The 19,002-nt window shown below is 44.6% G+C and overlaps 1 protein-coding gene across 1 annotated transcript in view; it reads left to right on the top strand.

Annotated features, from left to right (window-relative positions):
• The first annotated feature begins 1,653 nt into the window (after positions 1-1,653).
• Positions 1,654-19,002, top strand: part of GNPTAB (N-acetylglucosamine-1-phosphate transferase subunits alpha and beta) — a 67,939-nt gene continuing 50,590 nt past the window's right edge. The window contains exons 1-2 of the mRNA XM_030544347.1: positions 1,654-1,876; positions 14,197-14,282. Of these exons, the coding sequence (XP_030400207.1) occupies positions 1,760-1,876; positions 14,197-14,282 (203 nt within the window). The 5' untranslated portion in view covers positions 1,654-1,759. The remainder of the gene's footprint in view (positions 1,877-14,196; positions 14,283-19,002) is intronic.

Below are 19,002 nucleotides of genomic sequence, written 5' to 3'. Positions count from 1 at the left end.
AGTGCGAGTGTGGTCGCAGCACCAGCACTGGAAGAGAGCTCTCCCAGCGCTGCACGTACTCCACATCCTCATGGGGTTCAGCTTGCAACGCTGGGAGCTGCGCTCCCAGCATTGCGGCACTGTTTACACTGGCACTTTACAGAGCTATATCTTGCAGCACTCAGGGGGGTGTTTTTTTCACACCCCTGAGCGAGAAAGTTGCAGCGCTGTAAAGCACCAGTGTAGCCAAGGCCTTAGTTTGTGAGGTATTAAACAGTGGGGGCATGCAGGATCTCAGAGGATTGGAGCTATTATCAGTCCTGGAAAAAAAAATCCATGTAAAAACTAAATACTAATGATTAAGTTTAGATTTTTGAATTTTCCATTTGAACAATTAAAGGTGGTTCTCTAGCCATGCCCCTTTCCCCGCTAGCCATGTGAGGAATACTCAGCACAATTATTATTAAATAATGGGGAAGAAACACAAGCCAAAACAGGGAAAGAACAGGTTAAAGAATATTTAGACAAATTAGATGTACAGTATTCAAGTCCATAGACCCTGATGAAATTCTTCTTAGGGTATTTGGTTCAGTTGCTTCCTTAATCTTGAAACTGTTAGCCACTATCTTTGAGAACTTAGAACAGATGAGGTCTTAGAGGGCTGGAGAAAGGTACTATGTTTGGCAATATTTTAAAAGGGGAATAAAGGGGAATTGAGGAATTACAGGCTAGGAGAGGGCAACATGAGTTAATGGGGGGGGTAATATTAAAGAAGGGCACCACCTTTTCCCCATAACAATGAGTGATGAAATGTGACTGTTATAGTTCAATAGCTGCATAGGACTGAGATCTAAGTCACACAATTTCTCTCTCAGACATTTAAGTATAGAAGGAAAGTGCTGTCACCACAATACTGCAGACACAATGAGCTCAAGGTGTTTTTCCTGGCATTGTATATTTTACTGTGCCCAGGACCAGCCTGCTTGCCTCAGGATGGACTTTTTGTTTGGTTAGTGACCCCCCACTCCACTGCACATCACAGGTGCTGGAACTAGGGGTGCTGTGGCACCCCGCTGGCTTGAAGTGGTTTCCATCATAGCCAGGGTTTACAGTTCCGTTCAATGGCTCTCAGCACCCCCACTATACAAATTGTTCCAGCGCCCCTGCTTCCCATGGCAAAGGTGCAACCGGTATCACTGGGAGTGACTCAGTATTGACAACCCCATGCCTTTGAAAATCACAAAACAGACCCCCCCGTCCCGCCAATAACTAACTCAGGATAATTTTACAAATGACTGGGGGAGAGGGGAGGGAGAAGACGCGTGACAATCACAAGGCTTAAGAACTCTGTTGAAAGGGAGACCGAGTCTCGTGACTCGCGGAGCCCGGGCTCTAGGAGACAACACACGGGGGCTGTGTCTGTGGGGGCCCCCGCCTGCCTGGGAGCAGGTGGGGTGGTCGGCCCCCTGTGGCTGCACCACCCAGTTCGGTACCGGAGCCGACCGGCCCCCGCAGGGGCTGCCAAGCGCAGGGCGGCGGGTCGCTGAGCCTGGAGCCAGGCCGCGTCGCCGAGCACCGGCCCCGCTAGGTGGCGCCGCCCAGTCTCGCATCGCAGCCGCGCTCTGCCCGGAAGCGGCCGGGGGGATGAGCCGGGCTGGAGGCGGAGGCGGAGGCAGCGGGCGGTGGCGGCGGCGACCAGCTGCTGGGACCAGGCCCCCACGGCCCCGGCGCATGGCAGCGCGGTGAGCGGGCGGCGCAGGGTGATGCTGGCCAGCGGGTCATGCTGCTGAAGCTCCTGCAGAGACAGACCTACACCTGCCTGTCCCACAGGTATGGGCCCTGCCTCTGCCTCGGGGGCCTGGTCCTCGTCCTCGTCTCCGCCCTGCAGTTCGGAGAGGTCAGTAACGGGCGGCGCTCCTCCCCCTTCCTCGCCCTGCTCCCCCCCCCCACCCCTCTCCGCGCGCCTGCTCCCCCTCCCCCCCGCAGCACCCCCGCTCGTGTCCTGCTGCCCCTCCCCCGCAGCACCCACCCCACGCGGTCGGCTTCCCCCAGCAGCCACCCACGCGGGTCCTGCTCCCCCTCCCCCCGCAGCACCCACCCCACGCGCGCGTCCTGCTCCCTCCCCCCCGCAGCACCCACCCCACGCGCGCGTCCTGCTCCCCCTCCCCCCGCAGCACTCACCCCGCTCGCGTCCTGCTCCCCCCCCCCGCAGCACCCACCTCCACGCGCGTGTCCTGCTCTCCCCCGCAGCACCCACCCCACGCGCGCGCCTGCTTCCTCTCCCCCCCCGCAGCACACACCCACGCGCGTGTCCTGCTCCCCCTGCAGCAACAACCCACGCGCGTGTCCTGCTCCCCTGCACCCCCCCACTCGCGCGCGTCCTCGTCCCCCTCTCCCCGCAGCACCCACCCCACCGGGTGTCCTGTCCTCTCCCCTGCAGCACCCACCTCCCCACTCGAGTCCTGCTCCCGCTCCCCCTGCAGCACCTCCCGCGCGTGCCGTTGCTCCCCTCTCCCCCGCAGCACCACCCCCTGCGCGCCTCCTGCTTCCCTCCCCTGCAGCATCCACCCCACCCCGCTCGCGTTCTGCTTCCCCTCCCCCCCGCAACCCCAACCCCCACGCGTGTCCTGCTCCCTCTCCCCCCGCAGCACCCACTCCCAGTGTGCCATGCCCCCTCTTCTCTCGCAGCACCCAGCCCGCGCGTGTGTCCGCTTCCCCGATCCCCTCCCTCTCTGCTTCACAGCACACCCCCACGTCGTACCCACTCCTCCAACCCTCTGCAGCACCACCTATGTGTGCATCCTGCTCCCCCTCCCCCCCGCAGCACCCACCCGCGCGCTCATCCTGCTCCCCGATTCCCTCCCTCTCTGCTCACAAGCACACCCCACGTCTTACCCACTCCTCCAACCCTCTGCAGCACCACCCCACGCGTGTGTCCTGCTCCCCCCTCAGGACCCACTCCGTGTGTACTACGCTTTCCTGGTTCCCTCCTCTCAGCTTCACAGCATACCCCGCCGCCATGTCTTACTGCTTCCCCAGCCCCCGCAGCACCCACCCCATACGTGCGTCCTGCTCCCCCTTCCCCGCAGCACCCAGTCCGAGTTTGCTATGCTCCCTCTCCTCCCGTAGCACCCACCCATGTGTGCGCCCTGCTTCCTCTCGCCTCGCAGCACCCACTCCGAGTGTACCATGCTTCCCTGGTTCCCTCCCTCTCAGCTTCACAGCACACCCCTGCCACAAGTCTTACTGCTTCTCCAGCCCCCCTCTCGGCAGCACCCACACCCACACGTGTCCTGCTCCTCTTCCCCCGTAGCACCCAGTCGAGTGTGCCATGCCCCTTCTCCCGCAGCACCTCCCCCGGTAGCACCCACCCCGTGTGTGTGTGCCTGCTCCCTCTTGCCCCACAGCACCCATCTGAGTGAGCTGTGTTTCCCTGGTTCCTCCCTCTCAGCTTCACAGCACCCCCCACATCTTACCGCTTCCCCAGCCCTCTCCCCCTGCAGCACCCACTTGCACGTGCCATGTTCCCCCGGCTCCCTCCCCCCCTCCGCGCATCTTACTTGTTTCCCTGCCAACCCTGCAGCACACACTCTGTGCAGGTGCCTTGCTTCCTTCCCCCTCATCTGCATGTGCCCAGCCAGCCCCATCTGTGGTGCTTCCTGATGCACCCACCTTGTGAATGTGCCCTGCAGCACTGCTCCCCTGAGTCCCTGCCTCCTTCCCTCTGCAGCACCCTGTGCCCCTGTAGTAGTCCCCACTTTCCTCCTGAGCACTGGCAGAACGCATCTGTGCATATGCCTTGAAGCACCACGCCTTTGTCTCCCCAGCCTTCCCTCTTGCTTCTCCCTTTTAGCACTCGCTTTAAGTATGTGAATTACTTCTCCTGTAGTACCTTTTTGCCCTCACTATCAAGCTGTGATGCTCCTGCAGAGCCCACCACCCCCACCTTCTGACGTTTACCATAATACAGTGCCCTGTTTCCACTATCATGCCCTTTGCTTCCACAGCACCCCAGTGTGCTGGCTTCCCCCTGCAGGGACCCTGTGCCTACGCAAAAGCATCCACGCATCCCTTCCTATAACTTGTGTTCCAAAATACCCATCTCTTCCCCTGCCCTCTGAGTACTACCACTCCTGTGCTCTTGCCTGTCCCTCTATTCCCCATGCCCAATACATGGCTATTCCACGGTATGCAGCACTTGCCCAATGTCTCTGCAGCACCTCACAAAACCCTCTTCAGTATCCCAGTGCTGTACCTATCTACAGCACTTGAACCATGGTGCTACTGCTTCCATGCAACCTTGTCTTCTGCAGAAGTTTACTGCACACCAGTTCAGTGCCCCTAAGTGCCCTCATAGGCTTCCCTAGCCCAGCATCAACCAGTACTTCTCCTGTGCCACTCCCATCCAGTGTTCCTGCTTCACCCCTTGTTGTACTTCTCACCCATGGACGCTCTGTTTTGATGTCTTGAATTTATCACTCTCCCAGGTGCTGCTTTTCTCTTATGCAGCTCCCACTGTCCTCCCCTGCAATGTTCTTGCCTTCTTATTGCTCTCCACTGAGAGAGCCATATTTGCTGTGGGAACTGAATTTGGAATTTTGATGTATTTGTTATATTCAGAATACAGAGATTTGTGTATAATACAGATTGGATCCCCTTCAGCTAATCACAATACAGGGATTTGTGGGATTGCTAAATAACTGGTTCTGGGGCACTACTCAATATGGTCATATTTACCCTTATTTTTAATATTTTACTAAGCTCTTTACAGGGCCAAATTATGTTACATCTGTACAACCTATTAAGATCACCTCACTGAAAGTATAAGTTAAGGCTGAATTTGGTCATATATATAAAAACCCTCTCGAGTCAGTTAGCTGACTTCTCTTTTGGAAAGTGGATTCAGGCAACTTAATTTTACATTCTTCATTCAGGTACCGGTTTGTATGTAAGGCTATATGTTTTTAATATGCTAAGCAGAAAACTTATATTCAAGCATAGCAGCAATTATTCTTGTTGTGTGTATTTCAGTATTGCCTATAGGTCTCAGCTGAGAGCCTTGTACTGTTGTTGTACTAAGCACTCTACAAACGCGTACACCTTGTGTTCACTAGAGAATTTTTTTTAACCTTAGTTAACGTGTTTAGGAGCCTAGTGTAAATAAGTCTCAGGTAGGGTTCACCTTGATCAGGTAGCATGTTAAAACCACAATTGCCTAGTCTACACACATGTCAAAACAGCTAATGTTAAAAATACACCTCTTTTCCAGTATAGCCAGGGACATTCTTGCTCCAAGAGCTTACAGTACTGTAAGTAGACAAGAAAGGGGAAGGGAGGGATGAGGTACAAAGGAATGAAGTGTCTTGACCAAGGTGAAACAGCAGGTCAGTGAACAGTTAGGGAATAGAACCCTGGTCTCAGAACCTTGTTAGACACTGTCTGTTTTGTAAGCAATTTCACTTTGCTCTGAAATTTCTATTCTGATACCAAGATAACGCAAAGGAAAAGATGTACGATGATGATTTGATGTTGCTGACAGTATGATATCTGGGTGGGGTATGATTCTTGTTAACTCTTGAGCTTGTGAAAGGTTTACAGTTCAAAAAAAATCCAACCCAACACATGCCAGGATTTAGATTTTCAATGTGATTAGCATTTGTTGACTGTAGCCCCAGTTTGATTAGCGCTTCTGCATCATGAAAGCAATTTGTATTGCAGTTTAATATTTCAAGATAAAATATTCTAGAGATTTTTGAAAATTGAAGCAGCTTTATAATCAAGTAGCATGTACAATTTTGTTTTGCAGGAGAACACAGGGAACTAATATACTATATGTTTTTACTGAAAAATGCCATTCTTCTTTTGGTCCATTTCAGAAATATTGTGTGATTTTTAAATGTCAAGAAAGGGGCCTTTCAGTGCTGAATGGTCTCAGCAGGCCTGGGCAGTGAGAGACTGGGTACAATCTGCACTTTCTCAGAGGCCTTGGTTTCTTTGCTTGTATAACCTCCATCCCCTCCCTCTTCAGATGACTTATCATTATCCCTTTTTTTTAATCAGGGCAGGCTGATTGGTGTTCTCTTTAGAGCTCTGTTAATGCCATTTTTGAATGGCCAACTCTTGCCACAATATGGAGATTGAGATCTCCCCTGCAGCCTGGAGAACTGAATTCAGTATTTCCAACCTCCTGCTGCTCAGGATCATCAGTATTTTTGACTGGCCTGCTTTTATTATTTTTAATATTTTTGTTCTGAAAATAATATGCAACTTAATTTTCCCCTAACAAATGTGCTGAACTGCCTAGAATGATTTGCATGTGCACAGATGTACTAAGCACTCTTAACTATATATCAAATCAACACAATCAAAAAAGAAATAAACACAAGCTTTTGAAAATGACAGCTGCAAATTTGGGGTATTGTCAAAATCAAATAGAATCATAGGGAAGACTGGCCTGCAAATGCAACATTAAAATACCCTTTAAATCTTAAAGATCCCAGTCCTCTAGCAGTTTCTCAACTGTACCTAGATATCTATTGGGAGGATTTCTTAGGGAATTTATCCAGATTTTATCAAACAGAGAATGTTTGTGGAGGGTAAGTATGCCTTTTTGTAAAATGGATGCTAAGAGGATGAAAGCCCGTATTGGGGGCACTGTTATTTCATTGTGCATTCATTTAGAGCGGTATCTTACCACAAATTTTCCTGTGTTCTGAAACTGACTAGTGACTGTGCAATGTATATGTTACATTGTCCTTTGCAACTCCTGGTGATAAAATCATATCTAAAAATAAACTAAAACATGTACTTGTTTGCATGTGACATGCAGTTAGAAACCCCAAATCCAATGTGCACATCTAATAACAGATAAGAAATCTCCCACAAATGGTGGTTATATACCTGAGTTTTATAAGCTTGTCTATGTCAATAATTATCAGTTTATAAGATGAACAGAATTAATTCTTCTGTTTAATGGAGGAATTAATCTTAGATAAAATTCCATTAGAATAAACTACATTTAGGAATTTTAAAGTTGAACAGCACTGAAAAGTCAGGAAATGCCAAAGATGTGGTTGGACACACAGCTATAACTCCTCCTCCTTTGATTATGCTGAACACCTTGGGAATGAATTCACTGTGCAGTGCCTTTAGCCACCTATTTATGCATGACTAAGAATTTGTATACACTGCCTCTTTGTTTGGACTATAGAGGTGTGGATAGTGGTGGGCACTGAAGTGTTGTGCTGTAATTCCCTTGCATGGATACTGCAGGCATGAACTAAAAGTTTCCTAATTCGCATTAATGTAATCTTGTTTGAAGAGGACTGTGTTAATGCGAAACAGGTACTTTTAAATGTAGTCCTTTTCAAACAGGATTACATTAAGGTGAACTAGGAACCGCTTAGTTTGCGGCTGCAGTATCCACTCGGGGGGACACATTGGTGTCCACGGCTGTTCAGATCCCCATAGTCCAGAAGGCGGGGCTCTGTAGACAGGTCCTGAGTTTTCATTCATTTAGAACTAGAGCTGATTGAAGAACAGTGACAAAGTGGTGGAAGTTTGAGTAAACTTTTTGTGTTTTTCATTGATATTTTGATTTGATGGCTATTGTTGGATTCTATTTAGAATACTTGTAAAACTGGCTAAAAATTAGTGCAAAATATACTTCACCTGCCTGAAATTTGCTTTTCACTCACTATTTGTTCAAGTCACAACAGATCTTCACAAAATCACTCAAAGGCACTGCTTATCAGTGAGAGCTGTCTCCTTGCACATTTCAGCTCGCTACTCCTCAACCATTTAAACACTAGAGCTGTTCAGAAACAGTCATATATATTTTAATGGTAAGAGTGTATTTTTGTCACTCTTCTCGTACTTCAAAATGGCTGAATTGTATTTGAGTAAAGTTTCCAGAATAATTAGCCCTTGGGCAGACACCAAGCATAAAAAGACATAGAAAATTTTGAGCTATCAGAACTGGGGTGATAGTACTTTAATTATAGCTATTGTTTGTGATCCAATTATAAAATAGAGAGAGGATGCTATCCTATTGCAAAACTTAATACTGATGCCGAAGTGGCACTTGCAATTAAGCAAAATTGGGTTTGCCTGCTGTAAATCCACCACAGTAGGCGTTAGTGCTGCCAGTAAAATGGGTAGATAAGGCAAATTGTTCGAAATTGACAACATACTGGTAGCAGCAATATGTGAAAGTTGGCTTGTTGGCGTCAAGCTCCATCTATGAGTTGAAAAGCCCAGTGCTGTTTAATTACAGTTATAACCAGGTTTAAATATTGCAGCCCACAGTTTGGTTGGAACATGGTTGTTGAACTTCATTATAGCAGAGTTTGGTTATAGACAATTTTTGATTGAGCTTCTCTTGGTGGTTCAGCTTTGTTCAAAACCCTGTGTAGATACAACATGAGCGAAAGACATATTTGGATTTCTGATACAATAGCTTCAGGGTAGAGACTTTCTTCCTAGTTGTTCATATGGCACAGTGGGACCCCAATCTTAGATTCCTTAGGCATTACTGTAATACAAATAACAGAATAAGGCTGCCTTCTTCATAGATAAAGGGGTATGTCAGGAGTGAGAAACATGACATTTATCTTAAAACGTGGTATTGCTGCAGTCATACGGTATTGTGACTAGTTCTTTAATTATAGAATATAATCCAGAATACACAGAATGTGATTTCATAGAATCATAGATTATTAGGGTTGGAAGGGACCTCGAGATCATCTAGTCCAACCCCCTGCTCAAAGCAGGACCAATCCCCAAATCCTTAAATGACTCCCTCAAGGATTGAATCACAACCCTGGGTTTAGCAGGCCAATGTTCAAACCATGATTTAGTGTATTTTAAGTTACAACATATATGCTTGTAGTGGTGATGCCCCTATTTAGCTGGTTGAATAATACATTTTGTCATTCTCTTTTTGAGGCAGGTATTATACTTATTTGTACCACCACTATGCAGAGGCAAAAAAAAAGAAAAAGTTTCCCAAACTTGTCCCAGTGCCTAGTCTTGCAGTTAACTTCTTCATTGCTTTTAGCAGTTCAAAGCAGCTAGTGAAGTTGACATGGGATTCATAAATCTTTGTTTTTGTAAGGTGACACTTACATAGGTCCTTATGGCTTAACTGATATAAGTGATGAGGTATTTGCACAGTTAACCCTCTTCTTTCTCAAAAATTGTATTCATAATATGAATTGAGATTTTATTGTCTCAGAATTCTAAAGTGTAGATTTTGCTTGGATTCATCATTATTAGTAATAACGTCTACGTTAAAAAGTATTATTTGCCATCTTAGTTCTGTGTTAAACTAGTTTCTGAGACTGTGAGGAGACTAGCATATCTGCTACAGAGAGAGGGAAGAGACTTAGATGAAAAACAGATGTTTTGCATTTATTGACCTTCACATTGAAATAACAATGAGCAAGTTATGCTCATCTTGTAAATTCTGTCTCCATGTGTGAGAAGGATGAGAATTGACAGGCATGGTTTTGGTTGCAAAGAGCCTTTTTTTTCAGACTTGGAAGAGGGTTTATATATGTGCTTGTGGTAGGCCCAAATAAGTTGACACTGGACCTGATCCTTTACCCATGTAAATCAATAAGAGGCTTGTCATTGACTTTAGTGGTGAATGATACAGCTCGTTGTGGAGGTGGCTTTAGAAATGTTGTATTCTGTAAATGCTAGCTTGGAGAAATAACTTATTTTGTAGTTCGATGTTCTTTTGTAATTCAAGGAAGATGCAACCATATAAATGGCACCCAGCATGGTGAATAATTGATATGAACTATTAAGAATATTTTAAAAATTAGTCTCAGTTGGGCGGGGCGGGAGGAAAGAATCTCCTTTTGTGGTAATTATTTAGTAAACTCTGAGAACTGGTAGGTAAAGTCCCATAGGAAGAAAATCTAAGGGAAGAAAAGAGCTCAGGAGAGCTTGCAGTTTCTCAGCGAGTCTGTATTAAAGGCTCAACAGCAAACTGGCCTGATAGGAAGGAAAGATAGGAAGGCTAGAAAGAGGCCATATAGTTCTATCACGAACTCCTTGAGTAGCCTGAAAATAAAAAAAGAATCCTACAAAACGTGGCAACATGGACAAATTGCCTAAGGAGAAGTACAAAAGACTAGCCCAAGCCATCAGTGACAAATTCAGAAAAGTGAAGGCACAAAATCAATTATACCTAGCAAGGGACAGAAAAAGGAATTAGGAGCAAGAGAAAGGCAAAGGTCCTTTGCTTAGTGGGTAAGGAAAGCTAATAACTGATGACATCAATAAGGCTGAGGTATTTAATGCCCATTTTGCTTCAGTCTTCCTAAAAAGGTAAATTGTGACCAGATACTCAACACAGTTAATATTAACAACAAAGCAGGAAGGAACACAAGCCAGACTAGGAGAAAGAATACATTAAAGAATATTTAGGTGTATTAAAGTCTGCAGGGCCTGATGAAATTCACACTGGGGTATTTAAGGAACTAGCTGAAGCAATCTCAAAACCGTTAATGGTTATTTTCAAGAACTCATGAAGCATGAGTGAAGTCCCAGAGGGCTGGAGAAGGCCAAACATAGTACTTGTCTCTATAAAGGGGAGCAAAGAGGACCTGGGAAATTATAAACCAGTCAGCCTAACTTGGATACTTGGAAATATTGTTTAACGATGAATTTGTAAGCACCTAGAGGATAATAAGGTTGTAAGTAATAGCTAACATGGATTTGTCCAATCATGCCAAATCAACCTAATTTCTTTCTTTGACAGGGTAGTAGGTTAGTGGATGGGGGAAGCTGTAGATGTGATATATCTTGATTTTAGTAAGGCTTTTGGCACAATCCACAAGATGTTCTGATAAATAAACTAGTGAAATGTGGTGTATATGAAATTACTATAAGGTGCGTGCACAACTGATCAAAAGACTGTGCTCAGAGGAGTTATCGATGATTCACTGTCAAACTGGGAGCACGTGTCTAGTGGAGTACTATTCTATATTGTCATTAATGACTTGGATAACAGAGTGGAGAGTATCCATACAAAATTTGCAGATGACTAACTGGGAAGGATTTCAAACACTTCAGAGGGTAGAATTAGAATTCAAAACTACCTTGATTAAACTGGAGAATTGGCCTGAAATCAGCAAGATGAAATTCAATAAAAGACGATTGCTGAGTACTACACTTAGTAAGCAAGAATCAAATGCACAAACACAAAATGAGGGATTACTGGCTAGGTGGTCGTAGTGCAGAAAGGAAGCTGAGGGTTATACTGGATCACAAATTGAATGAGAGTCAACAATGTGATGCAGTTGTGAAAATGGCTCATACCATTCTGGAGTGTATCAACAGGAGTGTCATATGTAAGACCTGAGGAGGTTGTGAAGGCTGGGACTATAACAGCATTTAAAAGAGAACTGGATAAATTCATGGTAGTTAAGTCCATAAACGGCTATTAGCCAGGATGGGTAAGGAATGGTGTCCCTAGCCTCTGTTTGTCAGAGGATGGAGATGGATGGCAGGAGAGAGATCACTTGATCATTTCCTGTTAGATTCCCTCCCTCTGGGGCACCTGGCATTGGCCACTGTCGATAGACAGACACTGGGCTAGATGGACCTTTGGTCTGACCCGGTACGGCCAATCTTATGTTCTTAGCTAATTGTCCCACTCTAGTTGGCACTGGTGAGGCCTTGGCCTAGAGTCTGTGTCCAGTTCTGGGTGCCACGCTTCAGGAATGATGTGGACAAACTGGAGAGTAAGGGTATGTCTACGCTACGGAATTATTCCTATTTTACATAAACCGGTTTTGTAAAACACATTGTATAAAGTCGAGTGCACACGGCCACACTAAGCACATTAATTCGGCGGTGTGCGTCCATGGTCCGAGGCTAGCGTCGATTTCTGGAGCGTTGCACTGTGGGTAGCTATCCTGTAGCTATCCCATAGTTCCCGCAGTCTCCCCTGCCCCTTGGAATTCTGGGTTGAGATCCCAGTGCCTGATGGGGCAAAAATCATTGTTGCAGGTGGTTCTGGGTAAATGTAGTCGGTCATTCCTTCCTCCGGGAAAGCAATGGCAGACAATCATTTTGCGCCCTTTTTCCCTGGATTGCCCTGGCAGACGCCATAGCACAGCATCCATGGAGCCCGTTCAGCTTTTTTTTACTGTCATCGTATGTGTACTGGATGCCGCTGGCAGAGGCGATACTGCAGTGCTACACAGCAGCATTCATTTGCCTTTGCATGACAGCAGAGACGGTTATGAGTCGTTCTGTACCGTCTGCTGCGCCATTGTAAATTGGCAATGAGATGACGGTTATCTGTTGTTCTGTACCGTCTGCTGCTGTCATGGGTGCCCATGGCTGAGGTCGGCCGGGGGCGCAAAGACAAAAATGGGAATGACCCCCCGGGTCATTCCCTCCTTTATGGTATCTAAAAATAGAGTCAGTCGTGTCTAGAATACAGGGCAAGTGTACTAGAGAACCAGAGAGCACATCCGCTCTGTGTCAGATCCCGCAGAAATGATGAGCTGCATGGCATTCTAGGGGGTGTCCCTGCAGTAACCCCACCCTTTGCTTCCCTCCTCCCCCAACCTTCCTGGGCTACCCTGGCAGTGTCCCCCCCATTTGTGTGATGAAGTAATAAAGAATGCAGGAATAAGAAACACTGACTTCTTACTGAGATAAATGCGGGGGAGGCAGCCTCCAGCTGCTATGATAGTCCAGGCAGGAGATTAAGCGGTGCGGGGGAGAGGAGCCCAGCATCCCACTGCTATGATAGTCCAGGCAGTACAGAATCTTTTCTTTACGCATGAAAGGGAGGGGGCTGATGGAGCTCAGCACCCAGTTGCTATGATGAGAACGGTTACCAGCCGTTCTGTACCATCTACTGGGAATGACTGGGAATCATTCCTATTTTTATCCAGCCGCCCCCAGCCAGCCTCACCTGGGGCCAGCCAGGAGCACTCATGGGCTGATTATGACGACGGATAGCAGTCATATTGTACTGTCTGCCACCGGGTAGGGGAGGGGAGCGGAGCGGATACTGCTCTTCACTGCCGCAGCATCGCATCTACCAGCAGCATTCAGTAGACATTGAAAAAAGTCAAGAAACATTTTTTTCCCTTTTCTTTCACGGGGGGTGGGGAGGGGGTAAATTGACAAGCTATACTCTGAGCCATCTCGAACAATGTTGTTTGACCCTACAGGCATTGGAAGCTCAGCCAAGAATGCAAATGCTTTTCGGAGACTGCTGGGGACTGTGGGATAGCTGGAGTCCTCAGTACCCCCTCCCTCCCTCCATGTGTGTCCATTTGATTCTTTGGCTTTCCGTTACGCTTGTCACGCAGCACTGTGCTGTGGACTCTGTATCATAGCCTGGAGAATTTTTTCAAACGCTTTGGCATTTCGTCTTCTGTAACGGAGCTTTGATAGAACAGATTTGTCTCCCCATACAGCGATCAGATCCAGTATCTCCCGTATGGTCCACGCTGGAGCTCTTTTTGGATTTGGGACTGCATGGCCACCCATGCTGATCAGAGCTCCACGCCGGGCAAACAGGAAATGCAATTCAAAAGTTTGCAGGACTTTTCCTGTCTACCTGGCCAGTGCATCCAAGTTTGGATTGCTGTCCAGAGCAGTCACAATGGTGCACTGTGGGATACCGCCTGGAGGCCAATACCGTCGATTTGCGGCCACACTAACCCTAATCCGATATGGTAATACCGATTTTAGCACTACTCCTCTCGTTGGGGAGGAGTACGGAAACCGATTTAAAGAGCCCTTTATATCAATATAAAGGGCCTCGTTGTGTGGACATTTACAGTGTTAAATCGGTTTAACGCTGCTAAAATCGGTTTAAACGCGTGGTGTAGACCAGGCCTAACAAAAATAACACTGTCAGAGCTAGGATAAGGGACTAGATGGATCATTGGTCTGATCTAATATGGCAATCCTTATGTCTCCCAACTGAACTACAGCGTATGGGCATTCTCTTTGTGTCATTACTTAATGTGTCCTGGGTTTCAGGTTCGATCTGTGTTTGGAGATTAAATGTGGCATTTTTTTCTTTGGTTAATTTCTGGTTTGTGTGTACTAATGTGCACATCATACTTGAATTATATATATATATAAAAATAGTAAAGGGTTTGAAGGGAGATAAGTAAATGATCATTAATTCTAATTTAAATGAATGTGACTCCAAGTTTTCTTTCTTTGTAGGTTGTCCTGGAGTGGAGTCGAGACCAGTATCATGTTTTGTTTGATTCTTATAGAGACAACGTTGCTGGCAAATCATTTCAGAATCGGTAAGCTCTGGTATAACTCTTGGGGTTATAGTGTTGCATATTTAGCTATTGTGTGTGTTTGCCTGATGTTTAAGATGTAGTAACATACTGTATAGCTGGATGTTTTTCTTCCTACAAATTTTAAGTCTGTACTGAAGTGTATTGTTTTTACACTGTATGTATTAAATCAGAAATGTAAATTGGAAGCGATAGTGACATGAGAACTCAGATTTTAAACTTGTTTAATAGCATTTTTTACACTACATTAGCACATCAGTCTGGACTGAACAAAATAGTTCTTTTTAGCACTGCAGAAGGGAAAAGTGACTAATTTTGCATATTAAAGTGTGTGCATATAAATACACAAGTAAAGTTCCAACTTGGTTTATTTTAATAACTCAGGAAGTTGTTTTCCATATGTTGTAAGTTTTCCTTCATCTTGTATGGGAGGTCATATTAAGTGGAAAATGTCACAAGGCATGGAGAAAGAGGACCTTTCAAACTGAATGATTTTAAATTGGAGAAACTGGTCACATCAGAGTGAAGCCTGAGTCATATAAATTCTTCAGTTGTGACAACTCTGGGGAGGTCTCTTACTGGTGTTTTAGTTCACATTTTGAATAATCATGGGGTCTGCTGTTCAGGAAGTCAGTATGCCTGTGGGCTATAATGTGGGAGAAGCTACTTAATGTAAGTTGTTTGGTTTATTTTAGCCTCAGTAAGCTCAGTTGGAACTTGTCTAAAAAGAGACCTCACTGAAAATTAGATGCTGAATCAGAGTTAAAATGTATTGGGTCATAGGACCACGTAAATTAGTTGGTGGGGGGAGGAGGGCTTAGATCATGTAGTCTGTCCCCCTGCTAGTACAGGATTGTTCTCTACTGTACATTTTGTTGTAGTGCGTTAGACCTCCCACTGCTTCCGCTTACCTCCCCACCCTCAAAAAGATCAGTAGATAAAGGTAAGTGGACACTTTTGTAGCTCTTATAGATGATAATCGTTAGTTTAGAGCTGAAATGTTTCTGCAGAACTATGCAGTGGAGCCTTTTGCTCTGTCTTTCTCTATCCATATCTATTTCTAAAATGCCTGTAACTATGGTAAACTAGGTACAGGGATTTAGATAAAACGGTGGGGTCTGTCCAAAAAAGGCATGCAAATCTCAACACTGTTCTATGGATATAGTCGGTTCTGTTTTGCAATGTGCAGCCTAATTCTTTTCTGCTTTGGTTCTTCAGGGAATGCTTCCTTATAGAGGAGACTTTTGCCACTCTTGAGCTGAAGGATTAGTGAATGAGTGGAACTGGTGACTGGGCAAGTCCTAAAGTTTTCATAGTAGGCCCCAGAGCAACTCAATATTTTGAATTCATTAGCTGGCCTTTACGCTTGCTCTGTCAGGTGTGATGGGAAGGGGTCTGCGGTATTGGGAGGTTTGTCAGGAGATTTGTATACAATTAGCTACTCCATGTTGCAGTTTTCCTGAAATTGGCATACGAAAAATGACTTTGGTTTAGGGGTGTATTTTTCTTGCATCTGTCAGCTACCGTAGTTCTAGTCTTCCTTGTTACCTAATGCTGGGAATATGATTAACTGGATATCCTTAGCACGTGAGCTGAATCAGTGTGGGGCTGGTGGAATCTTTTTGTGAGATTTTACAGACATGATGCTGCTTTTGCTTTTTGCATAACCTGTAGATAGAGGAGTTCTGATTTTGATACTTTCTATCCTGTCTGTGTTTATGCTCTGAAATGAAATTGAATGAAAAGGAGGGACCCACAACAAATTGGGCGTGAGAGAATTTTTCCCATGAAAGTAAACAAATATTTAAATGGATGGAAAGTAAAACACATCTCTTTCAGATATCAAGTGATCTAGCAGTTTACGGCAGTGAGCGGTACAGTTTTTTGGGAACATGCTAGTACATTTTCTACTTAAGATTCATAGAATATTAGGGTTGGAAGGGACCTCAGGAGGTCATCTAGTCCAACCCCCTGCTCAAAGTAGGACCAATCCCCAAATGACCCTCTCAAGGATTGAACTCACGACTCTGGGTTTAGCACGTCAATGCTCAAACCACTGAGCTATCCCTCCCCGCTTTGTTTAGATCCCTGGTGTAGTGCCTTTTAAAAACAATAAAAGAATATCTCCATTACTTGACAAACTATTATACATTGTGATGTGATTTTCTTCAATAACATCATAAAGTTAACATTTCACTTATGTACATAGGAACACATACTTATGCTTAAAAAACCAGTACAAATTTTTATTTTGCAAGTGATTTAAAAAACTGGTGATTTTATTATTAATAATTATAAGAAATTGTACTAAATAGTTGTAAGGACAAGGACAATTTCTTGTTCTTGCTTTTAAGGCTTAACATTGCAGCTTTTCTTTCATCTCCAGCCTGGTCTCTTTCAGTATTTCCATGAGTAGGGGTGACCAGATGTCCCGATTTTATAGGGACAGTCCTGATATTTGGGGCTTTGTCTTATATAGGTGCCTATTGCCCCTTACCCCGTCCCAATTTTTCACACTTGCTGTCTGGTCCCATGAGACACATTAGCCTCAATACCTCCTCCTTGCCTTCTCTTTGTCTTACTTTCATGCTGTCTGTATTATGTATAATGCTTACTACAACACTGTTCACCAGGTCACTTTCCTCCTTTCATTAATAATCTTAAAAACTTGCTTCTTCAGTCTTGCATGTGAGATTCTACATGTTAACTATATGATAGTATGATTTTCACCTTTGTCCTTCCTCCTCCATCTATTAACAACCCTTGTTTGTTGTTGAATTTATATTGTATCCTGTTCTGGGACATAACCAAATAATATTTGAGTGTGCCAAAAAGCGCTGGGTGCCAAACAAAGTAAGTGAAGAGGTAATCCCTGCCCAGTACTATAGAGCATACAATTTAAATTTAATGTGACACAACAAGCGAAGGCCATGAATAGATGGGAAGGTAGGGGGAAGATATTGAGTGAGGCTTGGAAAGAGAAAAAGACGCAGGAGATGGGGAGCCAAGAAGGAACAGAGTGAGGCTCCAGGCATAGGGAATGGAGTAGCAGAGTTGTAATCTGGGCTCAGGGAGATGGGAAGAAATTGGAAAGCTGATGGTGGGAAGGAAGAGAAAGAGCTAGGACTTATAGTAGGACTGTGCCAGCAGGTGGTTAAGAGAGTTCTTATCTGCTCTGTGAGCCTCACCACACAAATATAGAAGCAGCTATAGGAGGTGAGCCTGGTAGTCTCTGGATCTCCAATGGAAGAAGCAACAAATTCCCTCTTCAGAGCTATCAGCTCCCATTTCCTGGTCAAATAAGATCTGACCCCCAACTTCCTTAGCCGGCAATTGGGAAGTGGGGCCATGTGGGGGAAAGAAGGGAGGTGTGGTAAAAGTAACACTTAAAAAAAAAAAAGACAATTGTTTTATTGTCTGGAAACCTCCCAAATTTCAAAGTTTCTTTTAATATTAAATTCCACATCAGATGTGTAAAGTGATCCGCTTTATGCAGAACACCTCACAGAGAGACTTTATACTGAGCAATTGAGGAGGAAGATGCTGAAGTAGCCTTTTTTAATTTCCTTTTAAATTTAATCTAAATAATACGATAACATACCTTTTGAGATGTAAAAGTTTGTAAGTTATTTTTTGAAGAGGCAATTCAAAATTTACTAAAAACTTGGAAAAAGATTGACTGAAGAACTAAAATGTTCTCCCTTAATGCTATTGAATAATCCTAGTGATAGTTAATCACTGTACTCTATTATGTATAACCTTTGTAAAATACTTAATTTTTATTAGTGTTTATTGGTAACCATTCATCCCACGACGATGTTAGGTTTATATGGAATTGTTTAAAAAAATATATATAGCTGAGAGTTTGGAAACAATTTTAAGAGCAGCCTTCAGATTATGCACATACAAACAGTTAAGTGAAGTTGCATTTTCTAATCTTGTGGACACTGATTGTTTTATATTTCCTGCTAATGGAGACCAGACATGTCAAACCAGTATTATAACTGAGATTTAATGTTTTTATAGCCAAATACATATAACCATAAAATGTTTCTTTCCCTAATTTTATTTATAAATTATGTAGCTGAATATGGCAGTGCTGTAATAGGCACATTTTAAATATAGTAGCTTATACTGTACTTCTAATTGATATAATGATATATCCATATATAGTGTTAGTGACAGTTTAAAAATAATACATTTTAACAGTCAAAGCTAGCACTAAAAATCTCACATAATTTAAAAAAGAATTGCAATTGAGATTATTTTTCAGTCAGCTCCTCAAAAGGAGAATAATAGGCCTTGCACCATAGCCAGAAAGTCAACATACTTAGGCTTGTTGGACTAAGGAGGGAAGCAAATTCCAGAGTCAAGGCCCTTCCACTTAAAACTCCCAGGATCTAGACATACAGCTCTAGGGATTGTCTGCCTGAATAGTCCATCTAGTCACAACCCACAAAAAGAGCTCTTGTTACTTGGATACTAAGGCATGGTGGATCTGATGGGTCAAAAACACTCCATGTGACATACCGCAGAGTGAATATCTATATTCCCCAGAAACAGAGCTTTCTGTGTTTTTCAGAAGTAGCCTCATGCAGAATGCATTATAGCAGTGTTTCCCAAACTTGGGACGGTGCTTGTGTAGGGAAAGCCCCTGATGGGCTGGGCCAGTTTGTGTATTTGCCGCGTCTGCAGGTCTCTTTAATCGTGGCCCCCACTGGCC

The sequence above is a fragment of the Gopherus evgoodei genome, chromosome 1 (assembly GCF_007399415.2).
Source record: "Gopherus evgoodei ecotype Sinaloan lineage chromosome 1, rGopEvg1_v1.p, whole genome shotgun sequence".
NCBI lineage: Eukaryota > Metazoa > Chordata > Testudines > Testudinidae > Gopherus > Gopherus evgoodei.
Note: the sequence above shows the minus strand (reverse complement) of the source record. Positions and strands in the feature narration are given on the sequence as shown.